Below are 12,248 nucleotides of genomic sequence, written 5' to 3'. Positions count from 1 at the left end.
CATTTGTCGGAGCAGGGAGAAACAGAGAGGAGGGCAGCCAGGTGTTGCTATGACGAGGCGGGGGGGGGGGGGGGGGGGGGGGGGGGTACTGTGAGTGTGTGTCGCTGCACTCAGGTGGGATAAGACCCAGACACCTGGCGGCCCACTGCTTGATTGTCATAATATATAAGAACACAAAGAAATGCATCAGGAGAAGCTCAGACAGAGACTTAGAAATAGCCTGCGCTATAAAAGCCTTGCATTGTAACACTGCCGCCACACACACACACACACACACACACACACACACACACACACACAAACACACACACACTTCAAGCAGTTAAATCTATGAGACGTTCTTTTTTTTTTTGTCTCACAGGTTTGTATTGCTGTTTTGATCCTTTAAACCTGCATGTCAGTGCCGATACACACACTCGTTCACACCCCGCTACACCTGTGCTTTAATCTCACTTTCTCCAAGTGTGAGGGATTAGAGGCAGACATTTCATTTCTTAGACTATGACACAAGTGGTAGTTACCCCTCTCCCTCCTTACCCCCCCTTCTGCCCGCTGAGCATCCATACAACTTTCTTTTTTTTTGCCTGCTGGAACTCGTCACTAAACTTTGTGGCAGCCGCGTCTGACAGGGTGCTTTTATTGGGGGCTTCTAAAGGCAGAAGCAAATGGACGGGCAATTACGTTTATGGGCAGTTTGAGGTGACATCCCTGCATATTGGATGGTCTTTTAAATAGGAGTCATCAGCCACAATGGTTCTCCAAGAGATGAAAACAAAAACAAGGGGGCTATTTCAACCGCCAGCGTAATGCCAATCGACCACCACGCCCGTCTGCCTCTGTCTGCGTGATTGGCCGCCCTGCAGCTTTCCGGATCAAGACGGGAGAGATCTGGAGAGCTCAGGACCGCCACCAGCCAGCTCTGCAGGGCTGTGATGTCATTTTGATCCTGACTTTTTTTAAATATTCACTCACTTTGCAGTTCGGGAGAAACGTGATGTGTTTCCCACTAATCTTATTGCATTAACCTCATCATACAATTACACTCCTATGAAATCTGTTTTAATTTTTTTTCAGATTACGTTTTATATTTTCCCTATTTTTCTTTCTAAATTCTCTGTTTTAGAATTTTAGAGCATTTTTTTCCAGCAAATGGTGTCTAATCATGTGGTTGATGAGTCAAAAAGGGATATGGGTGCTAGAGCCAGAATCAACCTTATTTCTAGAGATAATTCCCTTCTTCCTGTGCTCCCTGTCTTTATGCTGTATAGATTAGGTTTACAGTTATATAAATATCTGTTATTCTTTTATAAAGAAGCATTTTATGGAAGTAATTCATTCCCTCATTCTGGGAAAGATGAACCGGTGCGGGCGGAGTGGTGTTTTAGACTTTTGTTTGGTTTTAATTTGAGTAGTTCTAATTCTATTTCCTTCTCATTCATAGACTATAAATGTGCTAAATATGAAAGTGTATGTGCAATCATTTATGGACAACCCACTTTTCCAAATCCACTCCACACTAGAACACAGGAGACACTCTCGACAACGTGCCTCTTTCCTTTTCTTGGCCTTATTTAATGTGACTTCCACACACAGTGTAGCGACCCTGAAACCGAACCCACACATTTATAGCAGCAGATAGTCTCGGTTGTCACCCGGGATCACGTCTCTCTCTTCTCTCTCATAAAACACACACTGATAATTAAAACACAACATGTTTCAACATTCTTGGCCGGCTGGGCAATCGTCCCAGTCAGACACACACACACACACACACACATACACACACACACACACACACACACACACACACACACACACACACACACATATACAGCTATGTGGGCAGCACATGAGGATTTACTGCATGTTGCTCTCAAATATCCATTTACATGATGTGAAACAGTACAGCGGAGGCTTTATGTAGTGGAGACGAAGAAGAGCTGGGAGGAGGAGACGAGTGTGGTCATGGACAACAGTTTGATTGTTATGTCAGTCAGGCAGAGTAACCTTGTCATATCTGTGTTTTCACACTTTTCCTCCTCTCTTCCTCTCCGGGTCAGATGTGTTCAGGACCCTGAAACCATTTGAGAATCAGCATCCCGGCTGCCTTTAACAGCTCTGTTTGTTTTTACCAGCAGAACAGCCTCTTTAGAGTTGTTTCTTGTGTGTTATTAACTGTTTATATGATGGTATGGTATACAGCAGGGGTCTCAAACTCAACTTACCCGTTAGGTAGAGTCTGGGTGAGGCTGGGCCGCATCAAGTACTCCACAAAAAAGGGGGTTCAAGTATTCCAAAAGAAGTACAACCGATTCTCAATCTTTAGAAATAACAATTCAGAACATGCACATTTCTTCTGAACATAGGCTTCTTTTACTTTCTCCTATATACTATATACTTTATTTAGGTGCTCTCAATAGTCCAGAAATTACAGTACAAGTCACCAACGTTGCTAATTCGTGTTGTTGTCACGAGCCTGAGCTATGGTAGCACACGAGTGTTAAAAAATACAAAACGCACAGGGCAACGACTCACGCAGATAAAGTGAAGAAACACTAAGCTTTGATTTCAGGTAGGGGGGTGCAAAATATCGTTCTGAGACCCCTGCTATACAGTATATATGTGTTGGAAGTTGAGTTGCCTCCTTGTAAAAATATTAGGACTAAAGTGCTAGTTTACTTTACATAAATATATGATTGAAAGATGGGCAAAAAGATGCAGCGATACCAAATAAACATCGTGTGATTAGAGTGAAAAGAGCTGCTTCTGAATGGATGTATATTTGTTTATAAAACCAACCATTACACATAATCTTATATTTTATTGTGGGGAATCTTCTGCTCATCATCTGAACGTGATCTCTCAGGAACACCTGGAGGGAGTTCCTTTAAATCTGGCACAAACGTCCTCTTGGTCCTGAGGATGGAGTGATGATGTTTTGGGCAGACGAGGACGTGAACTGCTCCTTGACTTGACACTGATTCTCGTTCCCCTGGGTTTCTCTCTCCTCTGCAGGGGGTGAACAGCATGTTCCAGGTGTTTCTGACAGGAAACAACTCGGAGTACTTCACCATCTCCCCCACGGCCGTGCAGGGCCGCGCCGACATCAGGATGAGGGTCGCCATGCCGCTGGACTTTGAACACATCCGCAGCTACAGCTTCTCTGTGAGTTTGTGCTGAAAAGAATCTCACAATATGAGAGTTAGCTTTGAAGAAGTCTGAGACGGCGAGACCTGAGCCCCTGAATGAACTCTGCACCCAGACTGGTTTCTAAGCAACAACAACGAATGAAGTGTTTGGACACACGTTGGACCCGGGTCGTATCACTTTCTCAACACTGCAGTCGTGTTTGAACAGTGGAATTGGTATTTCAAGTTTCACAGAAGCAGTGGGCGCCCCGCTCTGTGTATAATTTAAAGTCTTCACAACTTCTTTAGCATAAAAGCAAATTGCGATTAGAATTGTTCTTCTTCCTGGACTGAAAGTGATATTAAAATCCCGTACCATTGTTGTTTCTCCCCAGCTGTACGCCAACGAGTCCATGTCTGACCACGTGGGTTTCGCTCGCATCTTCATTGAACTCATCAATGAGAACGACAACCGGCCCATCTTCAGCAAACCGCTGTACAACATCAGCCTCCCGGAGAGCACGGCCGCCGGCACCTCGCTGCTCCGCATCCTGGTGAGCAGACCGCTGAGCCCGTGATCAGTCCCTCTTCTGATTTATCTTTAACTGGAGTCCAGGAGATCACAGTGAACCAGGCTGGTCCCAGTAACCTTTATTTATTGGCTTGTTTACCACCATGTGACCCCGGGGACTGCACCATATGAGACCTGATTTACGGTGTTGAGCTCGGCTGCTTCACACGGGGGAAATAATCTTTTAGATGTTAAAGACAATCTGTGGCTTGGTCTTAAACTTAATTAGTAATAAAAGGTTGAATTAACCACAACGTAGTCAAAAAGTCATCGCTCCAAGCTGAAATCCTTATATGGTGATTTTAAAGAAATCCAGTAATGTTATTCAAATGATTACCCTCAAGTTGCTGCTTCAACAGAGAGTTTAATATTCTCCCCAGAAACATAGTTGCTAGTTTCCAAACCAGATGATCAGATGTTGAAGCGTCTCACTGTCGCTGTGATGTTAGGACCACCTCCATTAAAACGAATCAGGACAGGCCTTCAAAGCCTACGCTGTGCTATGAACTCCCTCCAGGCCTTTTACTGAGCCCTTTGTTTATATTCCCACAGCTGAGCGTAGCCCCGTCCCGTACAGCAGATCTCCTCTCACTGGAGTTCTGCATCATCACTCATTAGTCATTCCTGTGACAGGACGCCCGCAATCCACTACGTGTAAGGCCCAGTGAGAAAATCAATAGTGTTTATAGACTGGCTTGCTCATGAAATGGAGATTGCGGGGCGGACTAATACCCGATGAGTCTGGCTGACGTAGCCCAGCCCTGATAGCTGTGTGAGAGAGAGAATGAGCTGTAGATGGAATGAGATGTGACGGCTCTCAGTGAAGACTGCACCGGCATGGATGGCAGCACTCGTGTGTGTGTGTGTGTGTGTGTGTGTGTGTGTGTGTGTGTGTGTGTGTGTGTCTATATATATATATATATATATATATATCCAGTGGCACTCTGAGATGCCACTGGAGACAAAAAGCGCAGAGATTAAACAGATGTTTTCCATACTCACTAATTTTTCTCTGAGGCTGAAACCTAGAAACACAGACACACACACACACCTATATGTCGGCTATACATAACCATCTCAAGCACAACACAAACCAAGTCATTGGTCATTGTAAGCATTTCTCTGTTTGCTATCCAAAAGATTAATCTGTGTGTGTGTGTGTGTGTGTGTGTGTGTGTGTGTGTGTGTGTGTGTGTGTGTGTGTGTGTGTGTGTGTGTCATACGTAAACAAACGAGGGCCTGTCATGATTTAGCTCATTAGTTTTGCCAGCATGTAACGGTCCCGATCCATCGAACACGGTCTGATCAAACGGGCTGCGTTCACCAGCGCCCGTGTGACTGCGGGATTGATCTCTGATTGGACGTCGCTTCCATGTGAGGTGTGAAGTAAGTGAGTGGAAGTGGAGACATGTTCCTGATGTGAATGGTAAACGTATAGAGTAGAGGTATGGATACATTCAGCCTTGTGTTCCAGCCCACACTGAGAACAGCAGCTGGAATAATAAGGAAACCTGTCTGTTAAGGAGAAATCATGAGAGAGTTGAACTGTGACAGAATGAATACTGGAGGCCTCTAACGACTGATTATTATTATTACACTACTCGTATCACATTTAACCCTTAACTCCGGCTTATTGTATTCTGAACTTTATATTCCAACTCTGTGCTTTTAACTGTTAACTCTTTCCCCTGATTCTCCGTGCACCTGTCTCCCTCCATCCCTTCCAGCGGCGCTAACTGTCGGCTCGTTTAAGTGCGTCGAACAACTCAAGGCGTTACAATGTAAGCAGATTGTCGGGCTGAGACTCGCCTCTCGGTGCTCTCTGTCAGATGGCTGTGAGCTGCAACAGATGGTGGCCAAATTATGTTCCAGCACCAAAAGGGAGGACGGCTCTCTCATTCTCAGTCTCTCAAGGTGGCCTGGCCAGCCCTCCTCCATAGACACACACACACACACACACACACACACACACACACACACACCCATGAATTAATTAGAAGAAGTCTTTGGGTAAATGTGCTTATCTGCTTTCTTGCTGGTAGTTTGTTTATCTACCACTGAATCTAATTTACACTTTAACCTCACAGTTACACATGATTCTAGGAAGTCAGAAACACGTAACATTCCTTTAAAACAACCTGTGTTTTCACGCTTTGTTAATAAGAGAGTTTCCTTTTCCCTTCAGACAGAGCCAAACTTCCACTCTTTATTACTGCAATACGGACAATTGTGATATCATAATAATTGTGTTTCGTCTTTAGATTTATGTTCTTACATTTTTATAATATTTTGATATTTATTTAGTTTTTTTTTTCTTGCTGCAAACTAGAGATACAGATCTAATGCACTAGTATTCACCCCCTTTGCTAATGAACCCCTAAATAAGATCTGCTGCTACCACTTACTTTCAGAAGTGGCATCATTAGTTAGATTACACACAGATGGACTTATTTTAGTGTCATGTGATCTAAGAGAGGACGAGTACTGACGGGCCAGGCAAGGAGACGAGGAGGCAAGGAGTCCCTGAAGGAGCCTCCCAGGAGGCTTGAAGGGATCTGCAGATAGTCCACCGGCCTCTGTGGAGCTTTGAGCTCCTTCTCTCTGGTCTCACTGATGAATTACTTTTCAAAGGAACTGGGAGCACCAGCTCTTATTCAGGGGATTCATTAGCAAAGGAGGTGAACACACCACTTTTCAGTTTTAGATTTTATCTTGTTTTTTTCCCCTCATTTGATTTCACAGATTTTAACTTTTTTGTGTAGGTCCGTTACAAAAAAAATCAAATAAAAATCTATTTTAATTGCATTTGTAAGGCAAGAAAATAAGAAACGCCATGAGGATGAGTCATTCAGAAGAGTTATTTTCTCAGCATTGATTGCATTTCTGATGTTTGTTTGTTCATCGTCACATCAGAACATTTTCAGTGCTTTGATCACATGACCGTTACAACAAACCTGTTAATTCCAGTAGAAAAGGATGTGTTTTGCTGTTCCTCAATCATGCGGTGAAGGTGTTTCACATGGAAGAGGTTCTGGTCTGGATGGTGTTTGTATAAAACTTTATACGTATGCTAATTAAAATTATGCACGTTGGTTCCCAGTCGCTTTTAAAACGTGGCAAACGGGCGACCTGACGGAATAGAAATGCTTTGTTTGGGTTAATATTTATAGCTCATCTGATCAGAGCTTATTTACAATGTTAGTCAATGCATTACTCAGTGGCCGCTCCCGCTTCCCTGTGGACACTTAACATGGGAACACACACACACACACACACACACGGCGGTGGCTGTTTCATATTTATAGTGTGCGGCATTACTTATCATTATAAATATTTATTGTGATTTACTCTTTTGTCTGGGTCCTTCTCTCTCTCTCTCTCTCTCTATGTCTCTCTCTCACCCTGGAGACTTTAGACACCAGCAGCTGCTTCTATCAGCACAATCACTCTGATTTTCTCCTCCTTGGGTTCGGGGAGAATTTGTTGTCTTTCATTTCTTATTTATTGCACGCCCTCGGTTATCGTCGTCTTCCCCCGTCCTCCGTTTTCACCATTAGTTCGCTAATGGTGTTCAGGTGTTGCTCTCTCTCTCTGGCTCTTCCAACCAATCAGGCTTTACCTGAGAAAATGTTTCTTTGAAGGGGTCTAACATGCACATAGCAGAACGGTTTACCGGCACTCCCTCTATAAATCTATGGGCTGCAGCATCCTTCTTGGGTCTTCTTTGTCTGCTGCGATGCGGTGTGTTTTATGGCCTCTGTGCAGATGCTGTACGTTTTAGAGCTAAGGCGTGATGATAAATGCTTCTAGCAGACGGTTATAAATTACAGAGCGGAGGATGTTTCGCCACCGCCGCTGTTTAGACAGGCCTTTATGGGGTAATAGTCACAACAGTAATTATAATTCATTACTGTAATGAAGGGAGTGAGGCCCCGGCTCGCATGTGGTGGCTCACACGGCGTCGCTGCTAATAATGGGCCGCTTATCACGGGTGTTCTGACATTGGGAGACACAGTGTGAATGGGTGAGCGGGGCCGGGACAAGCAGACGGCAGCCAGAGAGAGGCTGCTTCACTATCGCTCCTCTGGAGCTGCAGAATTAGATGAAAGGGGGAGTTTGGGGAGTGTGGAGCGGAAGATTGCTCTCCGTCGGATCATTTGTTTGGTCATCTGTTAATCCATTCAGCCATTTCACTCAGACAATAACAATAAAATACCAAGAGGAGGGGGGGGGGGGGTGCACTTCACCACTGTGTGCAACTAATGGTTTATTTTGCTTATCAATTAATCTGCAGATTATTTCCTCAGTTAGTGGATATGAATTGTTTTCTGAAAATGGCCATCAATATTTCCCGAAGCCCAAGCTGACGTCTTGAAATTGTTGGTTTTTGTCTGGAAATCTTCACTGTTGAGAAGCTGAAAATCCAGACTTTTTGATTTTTGCTGTGTGAGGGATGGATTTAGGATCCGGGGAACAGGTCTGCTGTGTGTTTTAAGGCATAATCTTTGTTCCTGAAGCGAAGTCTTCTTCACTCTTCGTCCATCGAGGACAGAAAGGGAAGAGCTCTGAATGAAGCCTTTACTCTGGCAGCTCAACCTCTTCCTCCAGCTTACCTGCCATCCAGTCCTCCCCTTCCTTCTTACTCCGGAGCTAACTGTTTGGGTTTTTTCCTCCCAGTGGTCGGAGTAGTTAAAAGTTGTATCTGTCTCTCTGCTTGTTGTCTGCCTGTGTTATCTGGGCGGTCAGGAGATAATAGAAACAGGCTGTTCAGGCCTGTCGGCGGGCAGCCATCGCTGTGAGCACCCCCACCTGCTCGTTAATAGTTTAGAGAAATAAAGCAGTCGTAAACGCACGCCATCGCCATTACGCTGAAGTGTCTGCAGTAAAACACACACACACACACACGAGGCTCCACCAACCCCCGTAGGTGCACTAGGTCACAGCTGGGGGACGGGAGAGAGGCCGGTCGTCGTTTCAAACAAGTAGCTGAGGGATTTCTGCATCTCGTCTCCGCCGAAGAGGTTCTGGGTTTTTTTTTTTTTTTCTCCGCATCGTTTCACACAGCTTCAGCTCTACGTTCATGCGTGCAATTATGGAAATGAAGGGGAATATATGAATTCACTCATTAGTTTAGTTGAGTGAGAAGCTGTTCAGGACACGCGGTCGTTAATTGGACCTCAGTGTGTCACAGTGGAAGTGCTTTTCCCAGGCGGCCGCTCTGTAATATCCATCAGAAGAAACAAACCTGTAGCCCTTTGGATGTTCCGTGTGTTTTATAGACCAAGAAAAACCCAGGTTGATCTCCTTTGTGACCAGACATATAATTAATTTAACTTATACTCACACATTATTTTTCAAAATGAACTCAATTGGTGAAACAGTTTTGTCATAAAACAATACTCAATATTAAACCCCATTACATCACATAATGTAGAAAACAATGCTAATATAGCACATATATTTACGACAGATTGTCACATGTAGCGTCGTGCTTTTCCTTCTGCTGCCTCTGACTTCTATTGGCAGTGAAAGAAATGTACTACTTTGGTTTGTTGTCTTTTTTTTCTCTTTGTCTGGTGCAAACGTATTTATTTGTTGTTGTGTGTGGTGGCTTGGTAGCAAAAGAATTTCCCCCTGGGGATTATTGAAGTGCAATCAATCAATACTCATCCACACTGAAACATGTCTTTGCTTGTTCTCCATAGAGTCCTCATTCTGTGGGAAGAAAAAACAGCATTTTAAATCTGAGACTTCAGCAGTTTGAGTTCGATAAAAGTCGATATTTCTCCAAAGTTTTAGTTTTTTTAAGTGCAAAATTATAATACGGCCCGATTTGATGAACTCTGCTGAAGCGTTCATTTACATATTAGCTCAAGTTAAAGTTTGGGAAGCAATTCTGCACAGAACAAGGATTTGTGCAGCCAGTATGGACACAAGGAACAATAACAGCAACCAACAACCATATTAATGTTCATACGGCCGTGTGAGGATTGTCTTAAAGACGGTCGTGACCTCACCTTTAACCTCCAGCCACCTCTTGTCACTGCGTTTGTGTATTTTTAAAGACTATCATCTCACGTTAGCATGAGAGGGGCTCTCATTTAGAAGTAACTGTTCTCTTGTGTCCCGCTTGTAAAGCGTTTGTGGAGATTGATCTGTGATCTTGTCATGGATACGGAGAATGTGAGCCTTTTAAAGGAGTCTGCATCCGTGGAACGAACCAGAGCTGAGAAAGATAACCTGACAACCGTGTCCTCGTGATTCTCTCCCCCACAATGATTGTCAGAAACTGGACATCCTCAATATGCTGCTGCTGCTGCTGTGTGTGTGTGTGTGTGTTTGTACATGTGTGTGTTTGTTATCTCATTCTTCGTGGTTGTGTTTAGGTGTGCCACACTGAGACAGAGGAGGTTGTTTGTGTTTGGACTGAGGGTCATCTCTATTTTGACAGCGGGCTTTGACAGCCAGTAATTGGTTTCCTTTCCCGTGCCTCTCAAAGCTTCTGCAGAAAAAGCAATTTTAGGAGCCAATCAATTCAAATTCCAGCTCACTCACGATAGAGAAGCCTGTAACCTCCCTCGCCGTCCACGAGATAGCGGTGCTGATAATCCGCTGCTGTGTCCCCTCCAACCCAGGCCCAGTCCACACACACACACACACACACACACACACACACACACACACACACACACACACACACACACACACACACACACTACCCCTGTCTTTCTGTCACCCATGAGGGGAAGCTCTCATTTCTGCCTTTTCTTGAAAGCAATCAAGTGTGATAATAGGAGATTCTACTGTAAATGGTTGGGGTGCATATTCACCCCAAGACCTGAACCTGGAAACATTGTGCATCTTTTACCATGTGGATCCATCACACACACACACACACACACACACACACACACACACACACACACACAAACACACACACACACACGCACACACACACACACACACACACACACAGTGTTAGCCTGCTGGCTTCGCCCCTCTGAAGGGAGGAAACACATCATTTAACCAAACTGGTCGACTGAGAACTAATTTCTCTTTTGTAGTTATTGCCTGAAGAGTTTATATTGGCAATCAGAAGAAACAAACCAACTCTCACCAACAACGTAGTGTGGCCTTTGGTCAGAAGGCTGAGTCCGGGACCTCAGAGTCCTGCTCCTTAGCACCGGGGATGTTTTCTATACCGCCTACATGTCTGCACATCTTCACAGAAAACAGGTTATCAACAAATCTGTGTTTGTAACTTGTTGTTCAGTTGTTTGTCCCTAAAAAGAGACGTTTTATCCATCAGCATTACTCATTTGGCATGAAAGCTGTCGTCCCAGTGAACCATCCCTTTAAATGCTTGTTGTTCGTTCGGCACATTTCCATGTCATTCTTTTCCTCATTAAATGGTACACTCTCCCTGTAGCACACCGTCTCGCCAACTTTTCCATCGCCTCCAATTCCCCATCCAAAAAAAAAAGTTGAAGCTACCACGGCGACGGGGAGCAAAAGCATAACACCCCGGTGTACGAACCAATCTCTACCTTCCATCTGCTGCAGGCCTCCTGCGTCTGGAGTTGAAAGTCTTTGGCAAGCAGTTGGCAAAGTGACCGTGCTGTACTGTCATGGTGATTGTTTGGTGGGAGATGGGGAGTCGGTGAATGATGGAGGAGGAGGGGGCTATAGTCTCCCCCCTCTCCCCCTCTATCTGTTGTCGGGGCTCGGCCGCGGAGGCAGCATTAGCTCCCAGGCTGAGCCCGGCTCCTGTCACCGCCTCGATAGCTGTCACGCTAACACCCCCACCGCTATCATTGGAGCACTTATGGGCCTGTCACTCACCTGGGAGAGAGGGAGCAAAACGGGGGAGGGAGGCATCGAGGGGGAAAGAGTGTGCTGAGGGAGATATGTAGAGGAGGAGCCGGGAGGAAAGCGAGGTAAAGACAGAAAGGAAAAAGATAAAGGAGCAGGGAGGGAGGGGGAGTAGAGAGGCAGAGGGATGGGTAGGAGTGGCATTAAATGATGAGGTCATCGAGACATGACAGATGAAAACGCAAAGGTTAATATCAGAACCTGACGGGAGTCCCAAACACCTCGCATGTATTTAGCGCCCCGCTCTCAGCTCGATGCGCTCCGCTGCACTCGACAACGACGGCGGCCGCTCCAACATTAAAAAGAACCATCGATCGGCCATCAAGGACGATGTAGTGGAAACTCTGTGAAATTACAGGCTCGCGCTAAACAGCACGCCGGGATTTTCAGAAGGTGAAAAAAGCCATTGATGGCTGCAGCCGCTGTTCCATCTGTGAGAGGCGTCGTGCACACACATAACCGTAAACACGTTCCATTTAAAATGCACAGATATTCTCCCAACACATTAAAACGTGCACACATTCTGGCTCATGTGCTGGTGTGTATTCTCCCATATCAGACACATGCAACACGAATGTTTAAGTGCATAAGTCACCGCCACATGTAAACACACACACACACACACAGCGGTACATAATAAGGTCTTATCGGGGCTTCACTGCATCACGGTGACCAAC

General features: G+C 45.1%; 1 protein-coding gene across 1 annotated transcript in view; it reads left to right on the top strand.

Annotated features, from left to right (window-relative positions):
- The window catches only part of cdh23 (cadherin-related 23), a 153,491-nt gene that overhangs the window by 84,387 nt on the left and 56,856 nt on the right, over positions 1 to 12,248 (top strand). The window contains exons 12-13 of the mRNA XM_084020696.1: positions 3,016 to 3,165; positions 3,524 to 3,682. Coding sequence (XP_083876822.1) covers positions 3,016 to 3,165; positions 3,524 to 3,682 — 309 coding nt within the window. The remainder of the gene's footprint in view (positions 1 to 3,015; positions 3,166 to 3,523; positions 3,683 to 12,248) is intronic.

This window comes from Eutrigla gurnardus (assembly GCF_963514095.1).
Source record: "Eutrigla gurnardus genome assembly, chromosome: 11".
NCBI classification, from domain to species: domain Eukaryota; kingdom Metazoa; phylum Chordata; class Actinopteri; order Perciformes; family Triglidae; genus Eutrigla; species Eutrigla gurnardus.
Note: the sequence above shows the minus strand (reverse complement) of the source record. Positions and strands in the feature narration are given on the sequence as shown.